General features: G+C 41.5%; 1 protein-coding gene across 1 annotated transcript; it reads left to right on the forward strand.

Moving 5' to 3' along the window:
• The first annotated feature begins 5,448 nt into the window (after positions 1-5,448).
• Positions 5,449-15,971, forward strand: LOC102090342 (inhibitor of apoptosis protein). The gene is made up of 9 exons (XM_065046091.1): positions 5,449-5,592; positions 7,143-9,235; positions 9,344-9,443; positions 10,654-10,732; positions 11,322-11,370; positions 12,386-12,628; positions 13,828-14,082; positions 14,227-14,268; positions 15,111-15,971. The coding sequence occupies exons 2-9, from the start codon at positions 8,362-8,364 to the stop codon at positions 15,302-15,304; spliced, it is 1,836 nt and encodes a 611-aa protein (XP_064902163.1). The 5' UTR covers positions 5,449-5,592; positions 7,143-8,361; the 3' UTR covers positions 15,305-15,971.
• Positions 15,972-17,437: the final 1,466 nt, after the last annotated feature.

Genomic DNA, 17,437 nt, shown 5'->3' on the forward strand with positions numbered 1-17,437 from the left:
GTCACTGAATCCTGTGTCTGCTACAAATGTTTGTGCCATCATTGTTGAATCAGAGTTGAATTATGGCTTTTTCAGTTTTGCTGTAAACCACAGATCGGTTCCCCATGAGCTGCACTGGGAACTCGGGCACAGAGCTCAGATTACCGGTTTTGCTTCTGCAATTAGGGCCTTGTTTTGCATTTGGCAACGTAAGACTTACTCTCCTTTTCGCACGCGGGTTTTGAAACTTAGTGAATTCCCATGTGCTTACGTGCCGTTTGAAACTGTGTTGTAGGTACTTTGGGAAACTTCACCTCATATCTAAAACCTCTGAATGGGCGATTTAATTTCTGAAGTAGTTAGCATTTTAAATGAAACGCTTTATCACGGCAATGACCAGTTCCTCGGTAAAGTGCGATAACAGTCACGTGTAGCGTAATCCACAAACAGCTTCCTAATAGTAGTCTTAGTAGTAAACCCCCAGTATAATTAATTCTCAGGAAACCAAACAGTGTCACATCTGATTCTCTTCCAATGGAACAAGTACTGACATAGAAGATCCCTCAAGAATGGGTGTAGCAACAGCTAGTTCTACTCACACTAAACACCTTAGGAAGGATCTAAAATTTGCAGAGGGATGATGAGGAATAAATGAGGGAAAGAAGATCTAGAGAAATTTTCCTACTATGACAGCAGGAAGTAACTTGGAGTCAAAGCAGACAACCTGATACTTAGAAAGACAACTCCTTTGGAATAACCAGGAATGTGGAGCTTTCAATGTACAGAATTTGATGCAGCTGAATAGCAACCTTTTGATTTCCTTGATATGTAGGTGGTCCTCTTCAAACCTAAATATGGCTTATTTTAGTCCAATCATCTCTGCTTTGGCATTCTTCACATTCCTATCTCCTGCTGATATGTTTATTATACCATCAGCAGAACAAAATTGTCTTCCTAGAAGCAGATAATAAAAAATGGAAAAGTGAGCAAATTCTCAAATCTAAAAATGGAATTGCACTCAACATTTACCAAGATCTTCCTGCAACTCATTCCAACTCTTATTTATTCTCCAAGTAAATAACAATGAGTTTCTGATTGACTTGAAAACCTCAACTTACTTAGTGTGGTTTTGATATGTTCTTGAAACTATTTATGGCTATGGGAGAATTTATCTGAGCACTAAATGTGAGAAAAGAAAACCCGCAAGTGATCTAGGTAAACTTTAACATTTGTACTTGTGATCCTTTGTGTAGGAGGGTGTGGAAAACAAAACTCTGTCTGGGTGCACAGGGAATGGAAACTTTCCAGATTGTGAATGTACTGACCTTCAGTAAAGGAGCAGCAAGATGTATGCTATGGGTTTGGTGGTTTTTTTCTTTTTCCCTATTTATTTTATTATTTTCTGTTTTTTCTTGAACATTTTGGGTTATTACAACGAGTCATACATGCCTTTTATGCCTAGATGTGGTAGTTATCCCTTGTGAGCTTTTTATCCTCTTTTTTTTTTTTTTTTTCTATATGCCCAAATGCAATTTTAAAAGTTTAATTTAAAAAAATCAGAAGAAGTAATAGTTATTGCTGGTCTAGAGGTAGGTGCCCTGTTGCTGTGTTTAGTCAAAACAAAGTGGGCAGTTTGCATCCACCTAGATTATCAAAACATAGTTTGCCTGATCTCAAGTTTACAAGATGTCAGAACTACTCTTCTCTTGGACTCAACTTCATTTATAAATTAAATAGATAGTAAAAATTTGTCTACAGTTCATATTTTCTGTCTCGAGACGGCTTTTCCTACGTTTTCCTTAGTATCTTTTTTTTTTCCCCTATTTCTCTCATTATTATCCTCCTCTTATGTCCTGAAGGAGTCAATGAGCCATATTTTCCAAATAGAATTTGGTCAGTGTTTTTTTGTGGAATGCTAATTGCCATTTTAGATCAGTTTAACAGACAAACCCTACCCCTTTACTGCTGGAAAAGGGGTTGATGCTCTCAATGAAGCTAATGCTCCTAAGTTCCAAACAAGTAGATCGTGTTCCATGGAGGCATTTGATACCTTTGGGAAGCTGAAAAATGTGGGCACTAGCCAGTGATAACCATTTTTATTTTTGAATACAGGTTTTATAGGTGGGTTTAGATTTGTAGGAGAGAGGATACAGGATTTTCCTTCCATTTCTCAGTTCACTAGCCAAGTTGCGTCGCTCCCTCACTCCCAAAAGCAGCTTGGAACTAAGATAGTTTCTATTATTTCTATATATCAACAGCCAGACAAGCTATAGATACAGCTGAAGTAACACATTTCACGTTCTACGGAATACTTTTTCTTCATCTAACTTAATCTTTGTCCCTGAAATACAACTACAGGTTATGTTCTTGGCTAGGATTAAAGACAGAGCAGTACTACTGAAACTGCAGAATATGTTGTCTCTTTTCCTTGGTAGCACTGATGTGATTAATTTGCTACTTTGAGCTGGTTTTATCTCGAAAAAACATCTAAGATAAAAGTTATGGTTAATATTTGTGCATCTCAGGTTGTTAAAGTTCTATGCACGTAATTAGTGAGGTTGAAATAAAAAGTGAGATATTCTGACAGTCACTTATGGTGGTGAGTAACTAGGTAACAGTACATTTATGTCAGAGAAGTGCAGTACCAATGGAAAGGCAAGTAACAGTGCTTTGTCTCTACCTCTATGCTTCATGGATGTTTAGGGGTGTGTTACAGAGGCACTATTAAAGCCAGATGTTTTAATTCCATGGAAGACAGTAACTGAGAGAAGGCATCAAAGAGGGATGACAGCATGGAGAGACTGACATTCACCAGGCCTCTGGGAGAAGACTTCTGGGCACGCAGTCACATCAGGTACGTGCAGGGCTGTGGATGTTGGTGTTGTTGGACCCTCACACTACAGGGTCGCTCCACCTCCAGAAATCTTCTCTATTGCTTTTGCTGTTTCAGTCAACACTGCCATTAGGTTTATTTTTGTAAGCACTGGTAATGTGGCAGCCACACTTATGAGCACTTTGACCCCCATGATTAGATGGGACTCCTTAAGAAAGCAGTTTCCCTGGGTTGAGGACAGCTTTATCTGAATGCAGCCTCTTCCCCCCTCTCCAGAGCCAGAGTCCGCAAACTAGAGTGCCTTGTTTCAGTTTATCGGTCCTACTGTTTTTTAGGTCAAGACTGTGATCCTGGAAGCTTGCTGCAGCAGGTCAAAGGGCTGGAATAAGGATCAGTCCCACCGTGGTGTGACACAGCCTGAGAACTAAAGCCAAAGCCTGTATTTAGCTAGGGTAGGACTTAAGCACCACTGCTGTCCTCTCTGTCTCTGGTGAGTTACTTTGGTCCCAGGCAGAAGCCAGGCTCAGGATGCTGATGATAATGCCTGATTCCTCAGGAATTTCCATCCTCAGGAGAAACCTTTAGTTATGTTCTTACTTCATGTCCTTTGGGGAAATGACTATCCACCATTGCAGCTAAGTAGGTGGGGAAAGTTCCCCCTTATCTTTCTCTGAAAAACAAAGGAACTGCTGGGAATGGAGAACCGGAGGAGCTGTCACTATACTTGTAGAGACAAAGCAAGCAGAAAGAGCCTGGCAGCTCAGGGCAGCTACACCTCTTTTTCTGCTATTACAAATATTTTAGCCTGCTTTTTGTTCCGTCCCCTCCCTTCCTCCTCATTGCGACATGAGCTCTTGCCAAGCAGAAAGGGAGGGCCTGAAACTGCTGCCTTGAGGCCTGGGAGGGGAGGAAAGAGCAGTTTATACAGCCAGATTGGGAGGAGAAGGGTATGGAGGGGCAAAGGGCAGATCCACGGCTGGGGGTGGAATGGCACAAGGGAGGGAGCCATGCGGGCTGTGGAGAGTTAAGGAGGAACACTGGATTAATTAGCGCTGGGAGAACACATGGTAAAAAGTCAAGAATCTGTTACAATAGATTCAATGAAACTTCAATTTGGGGAGCCCTGCTTGAAGTTTGCAAACTGGGAGCATCCCCACCTTGCTCTGTGAAAGTAAATCTTTGAGCAGTTGCAATTAAAGCAACACAAATGTACACAGACAGAGCTCAGTTCCTTATGTGACATTAAACAGTTCCCTGTATTGAATAAAACTCTAAACGCCACATCCCATTACTCTTTTGATAAGGCATTTGGAGAGCCGACTCAATTTTTGAACTTGTAGCCTTGTCTTCTTCATGTCAGCAGCTTCCAGAGATGACACATCAGTGACATGATAAGCATTTTAAACTTTTAAAAGAAGCTTTTAACCTTTTTTTTTGTGCAACTGCCGAAACAGCAAACATTTCTGTATCTATGATTGTGCCAAGTTAAATATTGTTACAGTAGTAGCTATAGTATACTAGCTGTCACAGCAGCTAGATGCTTGAGATTTGTCAGATAGTATTGTTATATATGATAAATGTCATCCCATATGACAGGAAATTGGAAACAGTTTTAGAAAAGAATGAGTATATTGCAAATTCATCTTACTGGAACTCTGTTACAGAAAATTACCCACTAGTGTCATAATGCTCTGTTCAGTTACACTTCCTTTATTTTTACTCTTCAGTTCTCAGTTGTGCACACACTCTACCACCATTCTGTCATCACAAAACGGGGCTTTTTAGTAAATCTTGTATCTGCTGTTTCCTTATAGAAAATGCCAGACCATGACTGGGAGATTTTGAGCTTGGGTCACTGCTCTGGTATCTGCTGTGGAAGTTTTTTCAGGTTTCTGTATGCAGACATACTGTCTTAAGCCCCTCCGGTGGAAATTTATATTCTATTTTACCTCCCTCCTGTTCTTCCCCTGTGACTTTAATGACTTAAGTATTTCACCAGTTATGTTTCCCCTCTTGCAGTCTGCAGAGCTGCCTATATTAGGAGATGTGGCCAAGCAACCCTGTTTTACCCGGGTATCGAGGAGAAAAGGTAGAACCGTGGGGTTTGCAGCAAGTCCCCTGCTCGCCGCCCCTCAGAACAGGCGTGCAGGAGCGGCTGCGGCCGATGGCGGGGGCCGCGCCGCCGAGCTCACACCGCCAGAGAAGGGCCGTGCTGCGGCAGCCGTGCGGCTCCTGTCCGCGCCGGGTCCCGCAGGCCCCTCCGGCCCTTCCCCGTCCCGCCGGCGCGGAGCGGGGGCTGGAAATCCCCGCCGGGCCGTTCCCCGGAGAAGCGCGCTCATCTGGCGGGTTTCCCCGGCCGGCAGGAAAGTACCGAACGTCCCCGCTGCCGCCGGGGCCGCGGCCGCGCTCACCCCGCAGCGCAGCTACTGGAACGAGCGAGGGGGCGGCCAGACCGCGCGAAGGAGCCGCGGGGGCCGAGGGGCACAGGCAGCCCACGGGAACGCTCCTCCTGCCACACGAAGGCGCTGCCTCAGGAGGGGCCGGGGCGGCCCGGCCGGCAGCCCCCCCTCCCCGCGGGACAGGCGCAGCACGACAGGCCCCGCCTCCACCGCCAGGCCGCACATGCGCCCGGGGCGCCGGGGCTTTCCCGGTGCGGCGCCTCCCCTCGGAGTTTCCAGGGCAGGCGCCATACCTTTCCCCCGCCGCCCCCCTGCCAAACACCGTATATAGGCGGGGGTGCGCACCAGGCCCGCCCGCTGCGGGGGGCCCGACCGGAGGCCGTGAGTACGGGGGTGCGGCGGGGGCCGGGCCGCGGCCTGCTGGGGCCCTGTCGGGAGGTGCTCCTGCCAGAGCCGCGTCGGGGCTCGGCGCACGGCTGAGGGGCCGGCGGGCGGGGATGCGCAGTGTCAGGCGGTAGCTGCACCTGTCACCGGCCAGTGACTGATGGGCTCGGCCGGCCGCAGGGGAGACCTGGGGGGCTGAGGGGCCTGCCCCGCCCCGGGCCTTGCCGTCCGCGCTGGAGGGGTGCGGGGCGGCCCTGCTGGGTCACGGAGCGGGGCCGGACAGCCCGCGGTGCGGTGGGGTGGAGTGAGGCCCCGCCGAGCCGGGCGGGGAGCGCGGGCGCTGCGGGGGGACGCGGGGCGGTCGCCGGGGGTGCGGGACCCGCGCCTTTCGGTGCTCGAGATCTGTAAACTTAGCGACGGGTGCTCAGAAAGTAAATTTGTTCTGCCTGGGTTGTGACACGGGAGCTTTGAGTTTGCTATACTTCAAGTACCACTGTTCTGGACTTAAAAAAAACTTAATGTCGCTGTAGGATAATAGAAGAAAAACCCATGAGATTCAGAACAGTTAGGTGACTGGAAATCAAGGATACTCAGGGCTGTAGTGGAGGATAATATTAGAAGAAGAGTGGCAGAAAACGACCACAGGATCTGAGGTTTAACTGATCCTAAATGTTTTAGGATTATCAGGATCGCGGTTTGCTCTGATATTTCTAGCATTTGCTCTGACTTTCTCCAGTATGTCAGCTGGCTTAACTTCTCAGACTGGCATGGTTCATGTATGTTGATAGCTTAGTCCCACCGTCTGTGTTAAAGGAGTGGGTTGGTGTAAGGTGTTTGTAACTCATGTCTGCACTGATTAAACTAGCAGTAGCAATAGTGTGACCAGATCAAGAACAAATCTTCTAAGAGCTGTTGAGTAGGAAATGCTCTGCTGTTTTCCAGTAGCTGACTTTTCTAATGCTGTGTCATCATGACAAGGATATCTGTTTTGAGTCTCTCCTAGAGGGACTTTTTAGGAACTGATACTGTAAAATAGAATGCTATATATGCAAGTGTGAATAAATATAAGTGTATATATTTTAAAACTTTTGAACTTTGTCTTTTCCCTTACCTGGAATTTCTGATGAAGTTCAGTTTTGCTGGTGTCCTGTACTTCAAGTATTTAAGTCAGTGTAACAAAACAGGATCTTCCTTGTTTGAAAACCTGCAGGCTTAAATCAGTTTAAATGGATGTAACTTCTTTAGTACAAGATCTTACCTTTAGTTATACAGCTTGTGGTCAAGCAGCCTGATTGATCCATCTGCCAAAAAAAGTTCTGCTTGTAGATTAAACAGTTTTGGTATGTGTCAGTAACAGGGAAATTAAGTGTGTGAAATCCAGTCCATGTGACAGTATGTAAAGTTGACTCCCAGAACTTTCTAGCTAACGTTACAAAAAGCTTACATTGAGATTTTAGTGTTTCAGTTTGTGCAGTTTCTGTTTGTATAGCCATAACACGCACCTCATTTTGTATATTTTGAAACATTCCTGTCTTTCTTCCTTACAGGTTTTGTTCTGCCCAAAAGAATTAAGTGATTGAAACTGTAGATTCTTACAATTTCTTCTTGCGAACAGTCAGTATCAACATGGAGGCGTAGGCACCTTAAAAGGGACTTCAGTCTGAACTCTGGGAGGTAGTTCTGTGCACGAATAAAGAAACTAAGGCTTCAAATTTTCTCTTTTTTTTTTTTAATCTAAGGATTTTGTTTGCTTCTGTATGCCATAAACATGGCATACAGAAAAAACTTAATTCAACAGTATAAAACATTAGAATGTCCCGACAAAAGGAAATTAGTTTATGTTAAATTTAATAACTCTATACTTGTAACTAAGGCACCAGGTTAAAATCGAAATGCTCTGTTCAGTCTGTGCTGACAATGTTATAGACAGAAAAGCCTGGGGCTATTCCAGTCTTGTTGATTAAGACAGTTCCTCCTTGTCAGAGACAGTGTATTTGTTTATAGGTCAATACTCAATATGTGTGGAGTTGAGTAGACACTAACTTCTTTAGTCTTTACAATTATTACAACAATATGTAGAAGCTGAGGGTGGTTTTGGAAGTCTAGTGGTAGCAAGTAGATCAGATCAGTTCAGTAATGTTAGTTCAGAGGCTCTTTTTTTAAAATGCCCTTTGAGCTTGATAAACCATTATTTTCAGCCTCCTACTGAGGTTTGCAAACTAAAATCTTTACATGTGTATAAGCTGCATATTTGTCAGCTGTCCAGGGTGAAATAGTTCTTAAATCACTTAACATATATTCTGGTTAAAAATGATGTGGTTTTAGTTGCCCCCCATTTTAGTTTCTTTATTGACAAAGGATTTTGATAAGCCCATTTGAGATTTTTCCCCTCTGGATCCCACCTCCACTAGCCTGTCAAATTGATGTTGCTCTCCCAGATGTACAGTACAAGGAAAAGCATGCGATGCCAATATGATTCAAGGGAAAGTCCTTTTTTACATGCTTCCTTCAATTGTAAAACTGGGATGGGGCAGCTTTTGTCCTGAAAGCAGTTGCATAAACTTAAGTACAAGAACTTCTCAAATGTTTAAAGGCTGTTGATCCTGAGGCTGATTCTATTCACATATGAATTCAAAGTTGCACATTAAAGTATTTCATTTTCAGGTTCTTAATTTTGTACAGGCAGGGGTTATTCCAAATTGCCTTTAATGCACACAACTACCTCCCAGAGGAAGACTTGTCCCATTCATCCAAAAGCAGTCCATTATGAACATAATGGAGAACAGCCCTTTCTTGGCTAGCATCATGAAGCAGAGTGCTTTCTGTGGTGAGCTGAAGTATGATTTGTCTTGTGAACTCTACAGAATGTCGACATTTTCTACTTTCCCTGTTAACGTGCCAGTGTCAGAACGGAGTCTTGCCCGGGCTGGGTTTTATTACACTGGTGTGCAAGATAAAGTGAAGTGCTTCAGTTGTGGCTTAACATTGGACACCTGGCAACCAGGAGATAATGCTATGGAAAAACATAAACAGCTGTATCCTAGCTGCAGTTTTGTTCAAAACATGCTTTCAGTTAACAACCTTGGACTGTCCTCTCATTCGGCCTTTTCACCTCTGGTCGCAAACAGTCTCTCACCATCTCTGCATTCTGTAACACTTCCTCCAAGTTTAGATCAAGTTGGTTATTTCAGTGGCTCGTATTCCAGTTTTCCTCAAGACCTAGTAACTACTAGGGCAGCTGAAGACCTTTCGTTCTTGAGACCTAAACTTCACAATCCTTCTATGAGTACAGAAGATGCTAGACTACGCACTTTTCACTCATGGCCACTGACGTTTCTGTCACCCACTGATCTGGCAAAGGCTGGACTTTATTACTTGGGGACAGCAGACAAAGTTGCTTGTTTCACCTGTGGTGGTCGGCTGAGTAACTGGGAACCAAAAGACAATGCTGTGTCAGAGCATCGGAGACACTTTCCTAACTGCCCTTTTGTGGAAAACCTTACCCGTGACCAACCATGTTTCAATGTCTCAAATGTGAGCATGCAAACCCATGAAGCACGTGTTAAAACATTCATAAATTGGCCAACTAGAATTCCAGTTCAGCCTGAACAGCTTGCAGATGCTGGCTTTTACTATGTAGGTAAGAAAAACAGACATCTCCAGTTTTATTCATAGTGCTATGTCAGCATTTACTTCAAAGTAAATTGTGTGAGTGTTTGCTAAATATTTTGCCTTGTTTTTTTTAAAGGACGCAATGATGATGTCAAGTGTTTTTGCTGTGATGGTGGGTTGAGGTGCTGGGAATCTGGAGATGATCCGTGGATTGAGCACGCAAAGTGGTTTCCAAGGTAGCTTGCAAATCTTTATCATAATTGGTATACATCCTTAAATACTTCTAATTTTGACAGATATATATTGCACTTAATGGTTTTGTTTAACTTCACCATATGATGTACAGTCTTTCATTTAGATGTATTTCATGTACCTCTATTGAAAAGCTCTGAAGAGCTCAGGTGGCTTTAATTAAAATATTCCTTCATTAAGCATGATATTTAATGCCTTCTGTTTCATACTCGAAAGCTGTATGCATCCCTGAATTGCTATTAGCGAGTGAGGCTGCATTGTTAATGAGCATACTTCCCTGAGAGAAGCAGTCAGAAAGCAGACTGAGGAGAGAAGAATCTGCTGAGGAATTAAGTAGAAGGAATATCTGGCTGCCTTGGTCTAGTTCTGTGCCCACACTGAATGCTCTTGAACCAGTTTTTCAGCAGGTGTGGTTTAGTTTCTTAGGTATGGAAAGGCTTGTGAAGAAGGTTTCAGCGGTTGTTTAACATGTCTCTTGGAAAAATGACAGAAGTAACTTCTTTAAATGTCCCCCATAATCAAATGGCAATTGCATACCTCATTGCTATCTGTGTTGGTGGAAATCTCCATCAACAACAGAAATAGCTTCACTTAGTTTCAGGAAAGCTAATAGTCATTCTTCACATCATAGATCTCCAGCTAGTCTTTTTCATGGGCAATATATTAGGTACTGTTGGACTACATGATGTGTGTTGAGTTAAATGATACCTTTTTTCTCTTTTGGTGTTATGCTTTCCAGAAAATGTACTTAAGAGAGAAAACTCTGCATTAATGAAGCAGATCTGGCTTTGACAGTGGTGTTAAATTTTGTTAACTTATTTTGAATGATTTGAGTAGAAGATGAGAATGGTGAGATGCAAGATGGAAACAGTTTATCACTGCAGTTTGTAGTGATGCTGACAGGGTATCATTTCTCATGACATGCCATTTTCATTAGAAGCGCTAGTAGAAATTACAGCTGCAGCATTTATATGTGTAAACCTCCTGACTGCTGAACATCATGGCAAAGCTTTATCAAAGTGTCTAGGCCCCTGGGCTACATCAAACTTCCATTTAAGAGAACCTTCCCTTCTGAAGGAAGAGAAATATGTATTTAAATTATGGTGTGTTATTGTAAACTGTTTCATTCTTCTGTATTTTTTTTAATTTGACAAGTAGAAGGTATGATTTAGTACACTTTTGTCAATATTTCAGGTGTGAGTATCTGCTTCGTGTAAAAGGAGGAGAGTTTGTAAGTCAGATTCAGGCCAGGTTCCCCCATCTTCTTGAACAGGTAAACTTTAGTCTTCTATAACTTTGTTTTTCCCTTGTTGCAGAGTGCTGTGTTCTTTTTGGGAGTTCAGTCCATCCTTCCGCCTCATTTCTGCATGTATTTCTGCTGCGTTTCTAACACAATAAATGCTCTTCATGACATAGAAATGAAACCAGTGCTGAACCATGGCTAATGGACTTGGACTAGTAGAGTTTAACATATACCAGTTACTTATGGAAAGTGGTATGGGGCAGTAAAATAAGCTCCTTCATGTCAGGAGAGGGAAATTCTGATTATGTATATTTCAGTGAATAATGTAGATCAGTAATTGTTATTTCAGAAATGAGTAATGGACAGCCTGAATTATTTCTGTCCATAACTTTTCTGGCAAGAGTAAGCCAAATTTTTCTCCACGGAAGTGGTCAGCACTAACTGTATATTGGTTACAGAGTTGCACAAATTTGCAGACATGTAACTGCATGTAAAATATGTAATGGGTGCCATTCAGATAAAGAGCTTAACATGGTTGGTGAGGGAAGAGTGTGTTAGAGAGGCCTGCAGGGGGAAGTGCAATACTTTGAAACTAATGTAGTTCTCTTTTGTTCCACAGCTCTTGTCAACCTCTGATATGCCTGTTGACGAAAATATGGATCCCCCAAGTATGTATATTAAGCATGTTCTTAAACTTGTATTTTGCAAACTTAATGATTTGCTATCCAAAGCTAAGTTGTTTAATAAGTCTTAGATTTTTCTTGGAAACAACAATATTTTAAGGATTTCCTAACTAATGATAGAAGTTGTGTAGTTTTGGCATCATACGGACAAACTTCAAGGAAGCACCTTTAAGAGTTCTGCTCTTTCATTTTCCCAGTTTCCATATTAGCAGATTATAGGCAGATTTTTTGGTTTTGACTATTTGGCATCTGCCGCATTTCTGGTTTCTAGTTTTGTGGTTGGGTTAAACAAAACAAGTCGATTTGGCATTTGTTAAATTGACCTATGGTATTGAACTTGGCAGAACAGTTGCTAGAGGGTGTCATGACTACGCAGTGATGCGACTCCACTTTCAGGCACATAGCTAGGTGAATGCTCTGAGTTGAGCAGTGCTGCTCAGGGAGAGGGTAGGACGAGCTGATGAAGTGAAATTTTTCCGAGCTCAGAAAGACACTTGGGGTGAGTGGTTTACACTGTTATGGTCCCTGCTGGTTGAGGACAGTGAGTCAGAATCCCACGTGACTGGTGTTTAGTAAGTTGAATGGAAAATACTGATCAAGAGCTGGAACAGAGCAATTGTTTGTACTAGAAACTGTGAATTTTGATCTTCCCTCCCCAAGACATTTTTTCAAGGCTGAAGTTAGAAATTACTAAGTGTAAAAAAAAAGCTGCTAAGACATAATGGAATTCTCTGTGGTTTCTCTAGATTATTCTAGATTTTAGTGAAGGCCTGACATGGACTGAAGTTTTTAATGGATTCATTCCAATCGAATCTAAGTAACTGGCTTCTGTTTTTAAAACTAACTACTTTTTTGAAAAGGTCTATTTAACCATTGAAACTTTTTAATGCTAGGTATTCATGTATATATATGCATGTGTAGGTAATGTTGATGTGTCCAACTTCTGAGTAGTATAGGTATTTGACTTATATTATACATGGTGATTTTCCTCTTTGATTAGTTATCCGTTTTGAGCCTGGAGAGAGTCATTCAGAAGATGCAATCATGATGAACACGCCTGTGGTTAAAGCTGCCTTGGAGATGGGATTCAGTAGAAGGCTAATAAAGCAAACAGTGCAAAGTAAAATCTTAGCCACTGGAGAAAACTACAAGACTGTTAATGATCTTGTGGCTGATCTGCTCACTGCTGAAGATGAGAAGAGGGAAGAAGAGAAAGAGAGACAATTTGAAGAAGTGGCATCAGGTATGCATAAGGCGTGAATAAAAGCAGTGGTTTGTATTATGTGTAGGTTTTATAATTGCTTTTATACACTTAGTGATTTAGTTTAATTGCTATGAGGTTCAGCTTCTGTAAAAGCATTGTCAGGATATCTCTATAGAAGTAGCAGTCTGGGAATTGTTTAGTTCCCTTTCACAAACAGGTTCATACAGGTGTCAAGGGTTCGGAATCACCTGATTCTCCCCACAGGAACAAAGCCATATTTTAAAAATCTGTGTGCCTTCATATTGCTGTTAACAAAATAGACTGAATAAAAAGACTTTATTTGGAACACTCTGTATTTTTTTCCATATTTGCCTGCTCTTTTAGCTACTTGAATCAGTGAGCCACCATATCCACTTCCCAGAAGAGGCCATAAACTTTTACAAATTTAGATTCTGTAAGATGGCCAAAGACCTGCTTTTCTGTGTCTGACTCAACCATGTAGGTCAGCTATTTAACAGTGTTTATTTGATGTGTCTTTAACATTTCTTATTGTTTTAATACTGTGTAAAATTTGAAGCCTAAAACAACCCTAGTTTTGAGTCTGTGAAGCAGTAATGAAACTTCTTGATTATAAATTGAATTAAGACTGCTTCTTCCCTACTTGTATGTTCTGTCAAAACATGGATTCAGCCATTAAATTGTAATGCAAATGGCTTTTTGTTGTTGTTTGTGGTAGACTATTTAAAAGAAAGATCTCCCAAGTCTGGTTGTGTTCTACTTCTGTTTTTCTTGCACATATTGTAATTCTGTTGGACACTTCTTAGAAAAGCTTGATTCTGTCCACATTTCAGACGTGATTTTGACCCGCGCTGACTAAAGTTAACCTGCTGGTTGTCAGCATGGGTGTTGTGCAGAGTCTGTTTTTTCTTTGCAGTTCTGCAGAGAACGTGAGCCTTGCTAGTGTAAAGTTAGACAAGATCCCCTCAGAATATTTAACCTAGAGATGGGAGCAGGAGGTTTCATTGGTGAAAAGGCTTCAGTGCAGAAGCTGTTTATATTCTGGTTTTCTTGAGTCTGTTCTTTATGTGCATACCACTAAAACTTACTGAGGTCTTTATTAATGCTGTGTAGTAAGTGAACGTTTCAAGTAGAGTTTAAAGAATGAATCAATTGTTTTTAAGCACAAAAACTTGGAGTAGTGTATTCCTAACAAACATCTAATCCTCTTTGCATTCCAGATGATTTGTCCTTAATCCGAAAGAATCGAATGGCTTTATTCCAACGTTTAACATGTGTACTTCCAATCCTGGGGAGTTTACTATCTGCTAAAGTGATAACAGAACTGGAGCATGATGTTATTAAGCAGAAGACTCAGACACCATTGCAAGCAAGGGAGCTGATAGATACAGTTTTAGTGAAGGGAAATGAAGCAGCCAGCATATTCAGAAACTGTCTACGAGATTGTGACCCTGTCCTGTACAAAGACTTATTTGGTATGTCTTTTTTTTTTTTCTTAAAGGCTATAAATTTTTAGACGTTTAACCAGTGCTGTCATAGGAACCTAAAGATTAAAAAAACTCAGATGCTATTTGAATATAGAACAGTCAAATGACTAGGATTTTTTTCTCTTATTTTAGTGGAGAAGAACATGAAGTATGTTCCCACAGAAGATGTTTCAGGTACCATAAACTCTGCCTTCTTACTTTAAAGGGTATTGTGGGACAAAAGGCTAACAACATAAAAAAGAAAATTACTTTGGTTAAGAAATAGGTTTTATGCTTTACACTCTCCCTAATTCTGCTTTGGTAAGATGGACTTACCTGAAAAAGTGAAGTGCGTGTGCAGACTTGCGAGCAAGTCTGTCACCTGTAAACTATATCCTCACATGTGCTTCACCATATGAGGCAGAGCTTTCTGGAGCTTGACAATTCAAGCACACGCTGGATTTGATCTGGCCACAAGCTCTCACTCAGGCATTTGCTGAAGACTGGACAATAAATAGTAGTTTAGCATTCCACAGCATCATGTCTACTTTTTCAGAGTGGGTTATAAGTGTCCTAAGGTCTAGCCTGACCTCATCAACAGCTGGGTAGATAAAAACTTGTCAGACATGAGATTGAGGTTGCGCTGGTTCTCAGTTCTGTAGTTTAATATGTTAATAGACTGCAGAAAAGTATACAAGCCTGACTATAGCTTATTTCCAGCAGTCAGGCTGTGCTCTGTGCTTCCAATATCCAAGCAAGAAAAGTGCAGTATTTGCTAAAATGTAAACATTGGTTTGTCTTGAGGAACTGCAGTTGGCCTCCAATCTCTGGGCTGTTTGTCATCTCACAGAAGTGGAAAGTACAGACTAGTGCCTTGCATGCCACTTTCTGAGCTCTGGAAAATGTACTTATTTTCTCACTGCCGTCTATATTTAGTGAATACAGATAGGGACATACAGGGTGAAATGGAACATGCCTGTTTTCTAATTAGAGTGCATGCATTCAGGCATCTTTAAAAGTTAAATATTGTTTTCCAGGTTTACCTATGGAAGAACAATTAAGAAGACTGCAAGAGGAAAGAACATGTAAAGTTTGCATGGACAAAGAAGTTTCTATTGTTTTTATTCCGTGTGGTCACTTAGTGGTATGCAAAGAATGTGCACCCTCCCTCAGAAAGTGCCCGATTTGCAGGGGGACAATAAAGGGCACAGTTCGTACATTTCTTTCGTAAAGAGGGAAACTTGCAAAATGTCTTTGTTTCTGTCATCATCTGACTGCTGAGGCTTAAGCCGGCAGTGTCTTAAGAATGGAAAATTGTGATGCAGAAGATGATTAATCCACTACCTAACACCATATGATAGATTTTCCTTGCCAAAGACTATTTCTGTTGATAAAACTAACTCAATACTATGTTGAGGTTTTTGTAGCTTTCTAAGTAAGGAAAGCAGTTTCACTAGTATGCCCTTGTGTCACTTTGAATAAAAAACTTTCTGGCCAAGTTCCCAAAATGGAGCTTGGCATAACTCTTCTCATGAGTTTCCTCCATGTGGAAGTGAGGAAATACATTGAGATTGCTGTTTATTTATATTTAATATTAATTACCTTCAGCTACTATTTTGGTTTTGTTTTGGCTTTTTTGTGGAATTGAGAAGAGGCCAACTGTTGCAGGAACAGGAGGACTTTTTAAAAAGTTTTGTTTGTGTCTAGATACTTGTGTAGTGTGTATTAATAATAGTCTATATGAAGACTGAATTAAAATATTTCTGTTTCTCAAGTGAGTGCTTGTTTACTCTGTTGCCATTGTTGCCTTTTCTCTGCAGACTGCAGTGACTGGAATTCTGTCTTCTGACAAAAGTTTCAGGTTGGTTGGTTGCCTATAAAAGTACAATAAAACTTAATTCTGTGTTTCTCTCATTCATTTTTTTGAACAGGGAAGTGAGCTTCTGTGCTGGTTCATGATTGCCTCTGTTAAAGTAGGGAACATTAACATTATTTTAAAAACAAACCTCCAAAAAACCTCTAATAGCATCTGATGCTTCCTTCTGTTTTGATTTTCTCAAAGGATAGAAATCCTGGCCAGGAATGATCCTCATGACCTTAGATGGGGCAGAGGGAAGCCATACAGCAATACAGCTTTTATGCTAGGGTTTAAAATGTAAAAGCTACTTTTCTCTTTGGGACTTGTAGTGATTGGGCAATTGAATAGTAGGATCTTGCAGCTCCCTCTTGAGTCTTGTTTTGTAAACAGGTAGTCTAGAGACTCCTGTTTCCTTACTGGTTGACTCTCAGTTTATTCCTTTCAGCTCTGGATCCCTTGCATAGTAGATCCCTCTCAGTCTTAAGACCTGCCAACAAAAAGATGGTTTTGTGGTGAGAATACCATTTCTTGAAGTTTTAGGTTGCAAATATTTGCAAGTTGTGTGCATTTAACTGACTTTCATCACTTTACATGTGACTGTAGCTATACTACATGAGTTATCTCTTCTAAAAAGAGAGCACCCTATGTGTATTGGAGTGGTGAAGTGTATACATGAAAAAGAATAGCTTGTGACTTACCCTGTATAATGGTTGCCCAGTGTTTAGAGCAAAGCTTGTATTAAGTGAGGGAAATGTTCCTAGCAAGTAAATAGTCAGTTATACTTACAGGTGCTGTATGTTCCCTCTAAGTCTGTGAAGAAGCCTGTGGGTCTCCTGCTACAATCACCTGCCATCTTGGGAAATCTGTCCACTGAGTTTGGAATTTAGACGGTGTAGAATGAACAGCATGTTATACTTCCAGCAGAATTGCGGTTGCAACATTGGATCAAAGTTTTGACTAGCTAAAAAGGGCCAAAACATGTACTTTTATTTGTTATTTGTGTGATTGAGGTTGATTGGACATGGCACTTAGTGCCATGATCTAGTAAACGGACTAGAGTTGGACCAAGGGTTGGACTCGATGATCTCTGAGGTCTCTTCCAACCCAGTCGATTCTGTGATTCTGTGATTCTGTGATTTGTTTGCAGATTCAGGATGTTTCCAGTAGTAGTACTGATGGCTAAATTCAGTGAGCACAACTGTGCAAAAGAAGGTACATTCTAGTTAACCATCTGTTTCTCTTTGCCCTGTATCTGCGCAGCACCTCCTCGGCTGGAATCCCTTTTGAAATAACTCTGGATATACTAATTTGCAGAAGTCTTGCTTTGCTGTCGGGGGGGGTGGTGAGGGGGTCAAGGGAGGGGTGTCAGAATCTGGATTGGTTTGTCAGTAAACATTGATAGTGTGAATTCAGCAGCACTGATGTTTGGTTTCATCCATTCTTTCATAATTCCTGCAACACTGTTCAATCACGGCACCATAATTGCATTAATGCTTTGGTATACGT

This window comes from Columba livia, chromosome 1 (genome assembly GCF_036013475.1).
Source record: "Columba livia isolate bColLiv1 breed racing homer chromosome 1, bColLiv1.pat.W.v2, whole genome shotgun sequence".
In the NCBI taxonomy this organism is placed as follows: domain Eukaryota; kingdom Metazoa; phylum Chordata; class Aves; order Columbiformes; family Columbidae; genus Columba; species Columba livia.

Coding starts and splice junctions, on each gene's coding strand:
- LOC102090342 (XM_065046091.1), top strand. CDS start 8,362: ATGAACATAATGGAGAACAGCCCTTTCTTGGCTAGCATCATGAAGCAG. Junction 9,236..9,343: donor TGCTGGCTTTTACTATGTAG/GTAAGAAAAACA, acceptor TTTTTTTTAAAG/GACGCAATGATGATGTCAAG. Junction 11,371..12,385: donor CGAAAATATGGATCCCCCAA/GTATGTATATTA, acceptor CTCTTTGATTAG/TTATCCGTTTTGAGCCTGGA.